Raw genomic sequence first — 12,677 nt, forward strand, 5'->3', positions numbered from 1 at the left:
ACCAGGGAAGCCCGAGAACCTTGCACAGGAGAACATCAAAGAGGAGAGGAGTTGAGGGGGCTCTATGAGATCCAGAGCCTGTTGAGATTGTAAACAGCTTTTACCTGTGCAGTCAGGACTTCCAGCAAGTAAACTGTTGGATTTTCCCCTGCAGTGAAACCCTTTATAGTCCTGGGTATGTCAGGAGAGGCCACATTATAAGTGTGAATACATGGACACATGGGGAGGGGGAGATTCCAGCCTTCCTAGTGTTTCCGGCTCTCCCAGTGTAAAGACATGAAGGGAGTAAAGAAAGAGCATAACCCCTATATATCAGCTCCTCCTGACACTCCCAAGCATCAGAGTTAAAATGAGAGTGATTCCAACAATCTGGTGAGAAGGCATTGTACCTTTGGTGCTTCACAGAGATAGAACCTCTCTTCCTGGTAACACGACTTATTTAAGAAATTTTGGGATGGTGGGCTGATGGCCATAAAGACTTCCTGGGATGCCTGATCTCCATATTTTTATACCCCATTTCTGCTCAACTACAATGGCTTCTGACTGGTTCAGATTAATTCAGTCAACACACATGCTTGATCTACATTCATAATCATTCTTGAATTCACAAGGACATCATCACCATCACTATGATTCTTATTATTTCTTATTTATTGAGCACTCATAATGTTCCAGCCCTCCCCTCCAACCTCTTCTACTCATCTCCATTCCCAACCCCAGGTCTTTGGGAAAAGCTTCATAATCACATCTGGCCCTAAAGACATAATAATATAAGGACAAATCTCTTGGGGACCCTGGAGTATTTGGTCTTTGGCCAGTCTGTCCCTGGCGTGACTACAGAAATATATATATATATATAATCTTTGCTCGTGTCTGTACAATATTGATCTCTGCTGATTGCTTAAAATAGAACCTGATTTTTCTCTACTACAACATCTCCTAAGCCGTACAGCTTCTCAACAAAAGGAGGCCCAGCTTTACAGATTAGCCAAGAACCCCACCGCATTTTAAGTAGTTTACTCTGAAATTTTCACAGCAATCTAATACCTGTTTTTCCCTAGAGCTACTGCCCAGAGGAACAGGACTAGGGCCGAGAGGGCGGTTGGGGATGATAAGGAAACACCCACAAGCCCAATCTAAAAATTAGTGGTCATGATGGATGTTTGTTGGGGAAAGGAGCTCTCTTTTCCCAGACATTTCAGACAGCCATCCTGGGCCCACCTGAGGATGCTAACAAAGACAAGTGTCCCCCAAGTACACATATGGTCTAAGGGTACCTTGAAAAGTTGTGAATACTTCCCAGAAAAGTGGAGACCTTGGAGTCCCTTTTGCACCCGTAGATGGTGTCTTCAGCAGTTAAGTGGTATTTCCTTTACCAGTTTTGGATTTCCTGGGATGATCAGAGAATGTTAGGTAATGATAGACCCGTCTAACCCTTGAAGGAAATTGTATTCAAGTCTGATGGCTGGGTGAGAAGTCAATGGCTGCTTTGAACATGAAATTGGCTCCTCCCCATGCCCAGCCCTGGCACAGATGTGCTTCAATGCCAAAAGGACTGCTTCCTCAGACACCTCTGGTGAGATTCAAGGCCTTAATGCTGGCAGGTGAGTTAGGCAACAGGACAAGTTGCTAGCTCAAATGGCTGGTATGGTGTGACACCACTAATGAGAAAATGATGACTCACACGTTGCTGGTGGAAGGGGGGCATTCTGGTCAGGGGCTAGAGACTGGCTCTGAGGGTTTGCATTGCTAGGTGGACACTGGACTTGGGGAACGTCCTCTCCAGATAGCTGGTCAATCAGCTCAGGGACCACATAGGACTGCTGCTGATTCACCCACTCTGAGACCTCCTGGGCCTGCAGAGCAACCTCCCCAGGGAACTCTAGGGGCGGGTTATCAACCTCAGGTGTGTCCCGAGACAACAAATTGATTGCAGAAGCCCCTTGGGTCAGCCTGCCAATGTCCACAGAGAATTCCTGGCATGATTGGTTGAGCTCCTCAGGGATCTCTTGGGTGGGCTTGCCAGCCTCCCCAAGGACTTCCTGGCTTGGGCCATCAACCCCTACAGGGAACCCATGGAACAGCCTGCCAGTCTCTACAGGGACCCTCTGGCATGGCTGGTTGACCTCCTCAGAGTTCTCCTGGCAAAGTTTGCAAGCTTCTTTGGAGACTTTCTGGTATAGCTGGCTGGCATCCTGGCATGGTGGGCTGATCTGAGGGACCTCCTGGCAAGTCTGCTTAACATCGTCGCGGTTCTCGCATGGTTGGCGGATATCAGAGAGCTGCTGGCACGGCTGGCTGACCTCTTCAGGGATGTCCTGGCATGGGTGGCTGCTGTCAGGGGCCTCCTGACATGGCTGGCTGATTTCCTCAGCTACCTCCTGGCGTGGCTGGTTGGTTTCTACAGGTGGTTCCTGTGGGGACTGGTTTTGTTCAAAAGGCTCTTGCTGCCCTTCTAAAGGTGGCTCTTGTGCGCCACTCCCAGGGGCCTCCTGGAGCAGCCTGAGGTCTTGATATCCTTCAGTCATGTGTGAGCTTAGGGAGGGCTGATCACTGAAGCCGAAAGGGCAGTTACCATCCACTGCAGTAGGGGAAGAAGGACCAGCACTGGAAACAGTGCTGGAAGGGCCACTGCTATCTGCAAAGCAAAGACAGAGACCAAGTCAGACAAGCTGGAAGCACAGGCTCTACCGCGTCTGTAGCTCAAGTGCCAGAACAGATGGTCTTTATTACTCATGTCTTGGGGAATGAGGGTCTGAATTCTTCCTAAGTTATGCAGAGACTCCTAAGTTAGCCTAACCCTGGAACTGTTGCTCTGGCCTAATGTGTACTACTGGAGTAACACTAAGGGACATCTAAGATTTCAGAGTGAGTACTGAGGCCCACTTCATCCAGTTCTTTCATAAATGTATGCCCATTCCAACTCCAAATTCCTATGATCCCTCATTCCCACTTCAGAAGCATATGAACACTTCATATCAGTGGTTCATAATTACGGTTACATACCAAAATTATGGGAAATTTAAAAAAAATACATATTTCCAGGTTCTATCTTCAGAAATCCTAATTCTGTAGGTTTTTTTTTTGTTGTTGTTGTTTTAAATTCTGTAGCTTTAGAGTAAAGGTAGAGAATGTTAAAACACTCCCAGTTAAATCTGACAAACATTTTTGGTTAAGAATTATTTCTTTAAAACTTATTTTTGGGTCAGCTGTAATCACTGTTTACTACCCAAGGAACAAGTAAGCAGGAAAATGTAGAAAAACTTTGTGAATCAGAGCATTAGGAAGCAAAGTGATTTACTCAAAGATGGAAGACTGCCACAGAATAGCAGGAGTTCTTAATTAACCTTTCTGGAGGTCACTGATTCCTTTGAAATTCTAATGAAAGTCATAGACTATCTTCCCAGAAAAATGTGCATGTGGACATCCTCGCTAATGTTTACATATCATTCCTAGAGTTTCTAGACTTTACCCTGAAATCCATCCATAGATCCAGGGTTAGGACCCTCCAAGTTTTGGGACACACAGTGTTCCAGGTTTATGGATATTATAGACATATAAAATATAAGCATGAATTTCCTAGATTCTGACAGTAGTCAAATGAAAGACTTAAGTCTTTAATTACACTGTGGGACAACTACTTCCCCAACCTCTACTTCTTCACTGATCCTTACAGGGAACTAATTTACCTTTCCCTTTGTAAATATTTTATTTATTGACGGTACTGCAGCTTTATATTTAAACCACTCTCATATCAACAATGACAGATTTTGGAAATAAAGGACGCCTGAATATATTGCCATCAGGAGAACTGGGAGAGTTGGTAAGCCTGAGCCTGAAAACTCAATGATTCATTAGTCACTGAGTTTAAGGAATGCCAGCTATCTCTTTTCTGTAAAGGATCATAGGAGGCATGCTTCAAGCAGAAAAAAAAAAAGAGGAATGTGGCTTGGGGTCAACAAGGCCTATTTAGGGCAGATAGACCCCAAAGAAAATGTTTATAAGTGAACTACACATCTGCTGCTGAGATTTTTTTAAAAAAGAAGAAAACAGATGTAAGCTGAGTTCACCCAAGGATGATGAAGTAGTAGCCTTAATATTCAGCTAGTAGTTTGATTCAGACAAATCATAGAATTCAGACAGAAAACAGAAGTTGAAAAAAGGTAAGATTTCTAGGGCACAGAACCTATAAACACTACTGGACAGAGAAAAAGGCTTAATGGCAAGGTGAGTGTAGAATAATTTGAAATTCAGGGGAAGAATTCTTGCTGTCAGGAAGGAAAGTTTCTTCTGCATAAAGGGTGTCAGAAGCATAAAATTCTACAAGTCTACTCCAATGCTAAAATATGAATCTTTGCTCCAGTTCTATCCAAGTAAAATAATAAAAGCCATGTTTGATTTTAGATAGTCCCTGGAGGACTCTTCCACTGCCAGTGTCTCTGCCCCTAATCCCCCAGAGATCACCACTGGTCTCTCTCCCTACCTACAATTACCCTAAGAATTCCTTGTGGTTCCACTGTTCACCCTGTTACCAGGGATAAATAGTGATAGGCTGAGATTATAAAGAAGAGATGGGAAAAAGCACCACCTGAACTTGAAATAAGAGACAACTAGAAAGGAGGGACATCTAGAAAGTAGTAGCTGATTCTAGTTCCTTTCTCCCAGCTTTTCTAAATATCCAGGGTCACTCCCAAGTCACTTTTACTTGAGAAGGCTGTGGACAACCAAATGGGGATCTAAGGGGAACACAGGCTTCATCTTTTCTTCCCCAAAGGACCCCCTCGGCCACTATCATTTAGGAGCCCCTCCAGTGAGATAAAGAATCCACCTGCAATGCAGGAGACCTGGGCTCAACTCCTGGGTTGGGAAGATCTCCTGGAGAAGGGAAATGACTGCCCACCCCAGTGTTCTTGCCTGGTGAATTCCACAGACAGAGGAGTCTGGCAGGCTACAGTCCGTAGGTTGCAAAGAGTCGGACACGACTGAGCAACTAGCACCTTCACTCTCTTCCCAGTAAGACAGAGGAGATATGGAGGACAGAGGTGATGGACGAGAGAGAGGAAACAGAGGTGCCCTTCATCTTGGGAGCAGCAAGTGTGACTGCCTTCCTGCCTGGTTACTCCTGGTCTTTCAGCCCTCATCTCTGTTTCCCTCCTGGGATGTCTCTCATTCACCAATCCCTCCACTCCTCCCATCCCCTCTCGGCCTTGCCTACACAGTTCCAAGAGAATTACTTACACCAAGGGGGCTTTTCAGAGCGCTGCTGGAGTTGTAGGGTAGGTGAATGAAGAGTGCGAGGTGGAGAAAACGGGCTGTCAGAGGCTTGGTTGCTGTGCATAGAGTCAAAGAGGGCTGGACAGGTGAAGGAGAGAGAGGGAAGGGAAAAAAAAAAAGCCCATGAAGAAGAATTCAACAGCCACAGGTTCTAAATATAAGTCTAATCTGACTTACACTCCCTCAGGCTGAGAAGGAGCATGTCTTAGGGACCCTTCACACAAACCATTTTTAATATTTTAAACTATGTTATGAATATTTTCAAACATATTTTTAAAAAATACTTGAAAGACTAGTACAGTCAATACCTATATATTCATCTTCTTTATTTAACATGTTAACACTTCGCCGTATTTGTTTCATATATTTCTTCATGCTAAAGTTTTCTAAAATAAATGACAAATGTTTTGAAACATTTCACATCTAATACTTCAGTATTCATTTCTAAAGTATAAGACATTTTTTCTATATAGCCATACACCAGATAAACTTAAAAAATACCCTAATATCATCTAAATACCCAATCCATATTCAAATTTCCCCCAATTATTCCCAAAATGTCTTTCATAGTAAGATCCAAACATGGATCATGCATTCCATTTTATTATGTCTTCAAAGTCTCTTTTAATCTAGAATACAGCTTCCCCCATTTATTTTTTTCAGAGTGACTTTTTGAAAAGAACAGGCCAGCTATCTCATAGAATGTCATATTCCACTCTCTGGATTTGTCTGATTGCCTCCTCATAGATTCATTTAACTTGTTTCACTATCCCTATAAACTGGAAGTCAGATATAAAAGTCTTGATTCAATGATTCAAGTGTTTTTCTTTTCTGTAGTATAAAAATGAATGCTTACATTTTAAATGTTTTTTAGGTTTTCATAATTTTTTAAAAAATTGAAGCATAGTTCACTTCTAATGTTGTAAACAACAAAGGTATACAGCACAGTGATTCAGTTATCAAAATATAAATATATATTCTTTTTCAGATTCATTTCCACTGGAAGTGGAAGTGGATATTTGTACTTCCACTGTGGATGTACTGTAATTCAATAGTATAAGATATTGAATATAATTCCCTGTGCTATACAGTAGGTCCCTGTTGGTTATCTACTTCATATATTGTAGTGTATATATGTTAATACCAAATTTCTTATTTATCCCTCTTGCCCCTTTCCCCTCTGGTAACCATAAATTTATTTTCTACATCTATGAGTCTATTTCTGTTTATAAGTAAGTTCATCTGTATAATACTTTAGATTCCACATATAAGTGATATCATATGATATTTATCTTTAACTTATTTCACTTAGTATGATAATCTCTAGATCCATCCATGTTGCTGCAAATGGCATTATTTATCCTTTTTTATGGCTGAGTAATATTCATATATTCTTCATCCATTTATCTGATGAACATTTAGTTGCTTCCATATCTTGGCTACTGCAAATAGTGCTGCTATGAATCCTGGGGTGCATATATCTTTTCGAATTATGGTTTTCTCTGGATATATGCCCCAAAGTGGGATTTCTGAATCATATGGTAGTTTTATTCCTAGCTTCTGAAGGAGCCTCCATACTGTTCTCCACAGTGGCTGCACTAATTTGCATTCCTAACAGTCAAGGAGGGTTCCCTTTTCTCCACACTCTCCCCAGCATTTATTATTTGTAGACTTTGAAGATTGGCACTCTGACATTGCAGGCAGATTCTTTACCTTCTGAGCCACCAGGGAAGCCCCTTGGCAAGAATACTTAAAGAATATTCTTGAATATGTCCATCATATTGGAGGCACATAAAGTCTCATTATCCCACTAAGTTACGACTAAGTTGGCGTGCATACATGCTCAGTCGTGTCCAACTCTTTGCAAGCCCATGGACTGTATGTAGCCTGCCAGGCTCCTCTGTCCATGGAATTTTCCAGGCAAGAATACTGGAGTGGGTTGCCATTTCTTACTTCAGGGGATCTCCCTGACCCAGGGGTCAAAACAACGTCTCCTGTATCTCCTGAAATCGGTAGGTGAGGCTAAGTTTACTAATGAGGTTCAAGTAGGGCTCACAAGATCTCACCATTTAAAAGGTTTCCCCTTCTGATTATAGATGATCCTTTGGCACTGTGGAACCTGATCAACATTTCTTTGTGTTAGTATCCACTGATGATCCTTGATTATTTTATTAGGAGTGTCAAGCAGTGATTTTCTAACTCTATTAAGTCTTCTATATTTATTAGCTGGCATATTTTCTGTAAAGAAGAACTTTCTCTCTTCAACTGGGGCCATTTAATTACATTAAAACTGCAGTTCTTACTGAACAGGGAGGATAAGGGTTTATTTCCCTTTAATTAGTTTTCAGAAGAAAGAGTTGGTAAAAAGTATTCACCAATAGTGGCAGATGATTATTATTTTTGTTCTCTTTCATGTAAGATTCATTATGAGCTTGTGAATGTTCATATGTTTAGTGCACTTTAATAGATTATGGTAAATTATTCTTTTTAATGCTAAAATAATCCAGTTCTGGTCAGTGCCAGCCTCTTCAGGCTTGAGTGCTTCCTTGTTTTTGTTACAGCGTGCCTCAGGATCACCTTGAGCTTTCCGTGCCCCAGATTATGCATCCTCAATAAAACTGGTTCTTGGTGAAAGTGAAAAAACTTAAGATATTTCACCGGTTTGTGGTCCCTCAAATGGTGACATTACATTAACAGATATAAACTAATCTGTAGTATTAAAATTTCATGTGGTGGAGAGTGATTGGAGGGAAAGAGTCTAAAAATACTCTATAGGATAGGATGTGATAAAAAAAAAAAAAAAAAGAAAAGGTTAAAAAACATGGACCTAGACCAAGAATACAACCATGGAATCCTGGTTGCTTTTGGTGGGGGATGATATGTGGAAACCAAAATCTAGGTGCTAAGGGAGCTCACTTATACTGTTTGTAATGCATTAAGTTACAAAATGCATTAAAAAACAGAATTTATATTGATATTATTGATTCAAATTTATTATTACAATACTTTAAAAAGTAAGTATTTAAAATATTTAAAAATATTTTTGAATTTTTACTTGTATCTTATTTATTTTTGAAAATTCTTATTCTTGATAGGAACATAATTACTTATTTGCATTACTCTATCATATGTGTGTGTGTGCATATGACATGTACGTTACAAAATAGTATCAATCTCACTATTAACAAACCATTGAATGAGGATTATAATTATTTTATAATCCTCATTTTTTTCCACTAAAGGATTTATAGGCAAAGCACAGTACTTCAAACTTATTTGAAAAATGATTTTCCCTATGTGATTATATTATTATTTTGATATACAGTTAGGGTAATTTCTTTCCTTTTTTTTCTTTTTTGATTTTAGGATTTGCTTCTTTTGATTTAGTCTTACATTCTGAAAAGCATTTACAGGTTCACAAGTCAAAGATTTATAAACAGGCATACTCAGAGGAAGTTGCTTTTTCTTCATGCCGTCAGCTCCACTTCTGTTGCTCTCCAGTGGTAAACATTTTTGTTAGTTTCTGGTATTTACTTTTAGAATTTCTTTTTGCAAATATGTATATTTTCCCTATATTTCCCCTCCTTATAAAATAGGTAATGTACTATCAACACTCTCCTACACCTTTTTTGTTTAAGTTAACAATATATCCTGGAGATTACTTCATATCAAGACACATATACCGCCCCCCTCCACAAACAACAGACCTTCCTTACTAGTTTTAACAGAGGCACAGCACTCATTTGAGTGGACATGCCACTGTTTATTCAACCACTCTTGTACTGAAGAACCTTTGGGTTGTTTCCAAAAATAATAATAGACAGCATACAATAACTGTTTACAAAACCAATACTCTGTACAAAATCAATAACTCTGTACAAATGTTATTTCAACTTTGTGAACAATACCTTCAGAATAAATTCCTAAAATTGTATTATTAGAAAAGGAAGTAACTGTATCTGTAATTCTCTGAGACATTACAAAATCTACCTTCATAGAGGTTGCACCATACATTCCACCAACAATGTATGGAACTGCCTCTCTTGCAACAGACTTGTCAAGAGAATGTGTTATCAAACTTTTGGATTTTTTTTTCCAAATTAATAGGTGAGATATGATATCTCAGTGTAGTTTTAATTTGCACATTTCTTATGATCAAGGTTAAGCATCATTTCATAAATGTAATGGCCACTGCATTTCATTCTTTGTAAACTATTCTTTTAAAAAATCACACTTTTGGTCTTTTCCTTCTGACATGTAAGAGTTCTCTGTATTTTAGGATGATTAAGCCTAAATGTGATATAAAAAATACAGAAAAAAAAATCTTCTTTGCTTATGATGCTGCCACTGGTTTGCAACATTTTAAAAAAATGTTTATATGACTTATCAATCTTTTCCTATTGTTTCCAAAATTTGAGTCACAATTAGGCTCTCCTTATTTTCCAGTGATAAAGGAATCTACCACCATGACCCCTGCTTACTTTTAGTACTTGCATGATTTATTTATTTTTATTATTATTATTGAAGTGAAGGCCACATAACACAAAGGTAACATCTTAAAGTATATAATTCTGTGGCCTTTAGCACATCCACAATGTGCAATTGCTACCTATATCTAGTTCCAAACATTTTCATCACAGCCCCCTACCCCCAAAAAAGAAAACCAGTATCTATTAAGAAGTCACTCCCCATTCTACCCTACCTTCAATCCCTGGAAACCACCAATTTGCTCTCTGTCTCTGTTCTGGATCTTTCATATAAACGGAATCGTACAATATGTGACTTTTTCTGGTTTCTTTCACTTGTCATGTTTTTGAGGTTCATCCATATGACAACATGTATCAGTACTTCACTCCTTCTCATAGTTCTTATGGTACTAGGAGATTATATGCGTATACCACGTTTTGTTTATCCATTCACGTACACTTCAGTCGTTTCCACCTTTTGACTATTACGAATAGTGTCACCATAAACTTTTGTGTGTAAATGTTTGTTACAGTACCTGTTTTCAGTTCTTTTGAATGTGGGAGGGGAACTTCTGAGTCAAACAGTAATATTATATTTAGGTTTTTGAGGAACTGTGAAACTGTTTTCCACAGAGGCTGCACCCTTTTACGTTTCCACCAGCAGTGTACAAAAATTCTAATTTGTTCATGCCATTACCAACACTTATTTTCAGCTTGCTTTTACTCTATTTCTCTCCTTTTTACAATTATAGCCATCCTAGTGGGTGTGCCTTTGATCTGTATATCCCTAATGATTACTGAGGGTGAACAGTATTTCATGTGTTTCTTGGCTATCTATATATCTTCTCTGAAGAAGTGTCTACTCAAGTCCTTTGCTCACTTTTAAGTTGGGTTGTTTGTCTTTTTAATTAGCTAATTTTTGGCTGGGTTGGGTCTTTGTTGCTGCACAGGCTTTCCTCTAGTTGCAGTGATTGGGGGCTACCCTCCATCGAGGTATGCAGGCTTCCCATTGTGGTGACTTCTCTGGTTGTGGAGCATGGGCTCTAGAGCATGGGTTCAGCAGCTATGGTGCATAGGCTTTATTGTTCCACAGCACATGGAATCTTCCCAGACCAAGGATTGAACCTGTGTCCCCTACTTTGGCAGGCAGATTTTTATCTACTGTGCCACCAGGGGAGTCTCTGCTTGTATTTTTGTTGTTGAAGTGTTACATTCTGGATCTTTATCAGATATATGATTTGCAAATATTTTTCCCCTTTTCTATAGGCTGTCTTTTCACTTCCTTTTTTCTCCCCCATTTTTATTTACTTATTATTTTTGGCTGTGGTGGGTCTTCATTGCTACATGCAAGCTTTCTCTAGTTGCTGTGAGCAGGGGTTATACTCTAGTTGCAGTGCATGGGCTTCCCATTGCAGTGGCTTCTCTTGTTGCAGAGCACGGGCTCTAGAGTGTGCGGGCTCAGTAGTTGTGGCCCATGGGCTTAGCTGCCCCATGACATGTGGGATTTTCCCAGACCAAGGATTGAACCTGTGTCCCCTGCATTGGCAGGAGGATTCTTAACCACTGAACCACCAGAGAAGTTTGCATGGTTTAATTTTTACTTGCAGTCTGATCCCTATGGAGTTTATCCTGGTATATAACATGAAGTATGGATTCAGTTTTAAATTTTGTCAAATGACTATTCAATTGTCCCAACTCCATTCCTTAAATTCTATCTTTCCCCTAGTATTTTGAAATGCTAACTTCAACTATCCCTGTATTTACTATTTTGTTTGCTTGGTCTCTGTCCATTCATGTACCAATACTACACTGTTTTCCCTATAGATGTTATATAAAATGTTTTAAAATCTGGTAGGGCCAACATGCCTTCATTGCTCTTCTTTTCAAGATTTCCTTGGCTATTCTCATTTGTTTGTTTTATGAGCACCTCAAAGTCAGTTTGTCTGACTTTAGAAAAACAGTAGTATTTTTACTGAGATCACATTAAATTTATAAATTAACTTTGAAAGGAGTGATAGTTCTATGCTTTTGAGTTGACCTATGCAGTTAAACATTTTTTCAAGTCTACTTTTTCGGAGTGCCTATCTTTTTAACTTACCACTCAAGCTCTGGGGAGCTTGGGAGTGGGGGCAGAGATAGTGGTTCAAGATAAGAGGATTCGCTGTACCTGCAGACGCCTGTGCTTGGGCCTCAGTGTGGCGCTGGCAGACTCTACTCAAGAATTCACTCACTTGACGCAAGGAAAGGGCATTATGCAGTGTTTCCAGGGGGTAAATAGTAGGCACCATGGAGCACCCTTCAAATCCTGTTAGAAAAGAGATGGGCAAAGTCAGTGTTATTCCTGCTGGATATACTCCAACTGGCCAAGGAAGCAGGGAGAGTCTCTGAGAACCATCAGGAGTGTCTGTGGCTTTTGGAGTGTGGGCTATCCAAGATTCTCGGGAGAGGGAACTCCAGAGCCCCTACAGGAGTCTATCTCTGTCATCTCCAGATTTCCTAAAAATTTCCCCAACTCTGGGTGAGTGGAATCACCTCTCACCCTACCTATGGAAAGCCTTCAATGTCCCACGGAAAAATCAACACAATCCCAATAAGGTAAGCACCCATACTCTTCTTAGACTTTCAGGGGTGGAGGGGGATGTGGATGGGGAATAGAACAAAGGTCCAGAGGGAAGGGGTGCAACTGTAGGTCTAAATGAGAGGTAGGGAGTCATGGAGCTGGGAAGAAACAGCAGATTCCAGGGATCACATACTAGAGAACCAGATTAAGGAGGAGGGTTCGGGATCTGAGAAGGGGTTCATGCACATTTAGGATGTGGGTAGAAAGGCTAGGATATTTGGAAGCTGGAGGGCATGCAATACATGTGAAGCTCAGCTCAGGAAAACACATGCATGAACAGGTTGGGGGATGGAAGTTCTTTCTTGGTTATTTCCATC

At 40.2% G+C, this 12,677-nt stretch overlaps 1 protein-coding gene across 12 annotated transcripts in view; it reads right to left on the minus strand.

The window, feature by feature from the left end:
- Nucleotides 1-642: 642 nt before the first annotated feature.
- PPIP5K1 (diphosphoinositol pentakisphosphate kinase 1) overlaps nt 643-12,677 on the minus strand; it is a 40,045-nt gene continuing 28,010 nt past the window's right edge. For 11 of the 12 annotated variants that reach the window (XM_065906096.1, XM_065906094.1, XM_065906098.1 and 8 more), the window contains 3 exons: nt 11,908-12,045; nt 5,239-5,352; nt 643-2,638 (listed from right to left, as the gene is read on the minus strand). In XM_065906096.1, coding sequence (XP_065762168.1) covers nt 1,662-2,638; nt 5,239-5,352; nt 11,908-12,045 — 1,229 coding nt within the window. In that variant the 3' untranslated portion in view covers nt 643-1,661. The remainder of the gene's footprint in view (nt 2,639-5,238; nt 5,353-11,907; nt 12,046-12,677) is intronic. The other variant, XM_065906097.1, reaches the window with a different exon arrangement.

Source organism: Muntiacus reevesi, chromosome 15 (genome assembly GCF_963930625.1).
Source record: "Muntiacus reevesi chromosome 15, mMunRee1.1, whole genome shotgun sequence".
Lineage (NCBI taxonomy): Eukaryota > Metazoa > Chordata > Mammalia > Artiodactyla > Cervidae > Muntiacus > Muntiacus reevesi.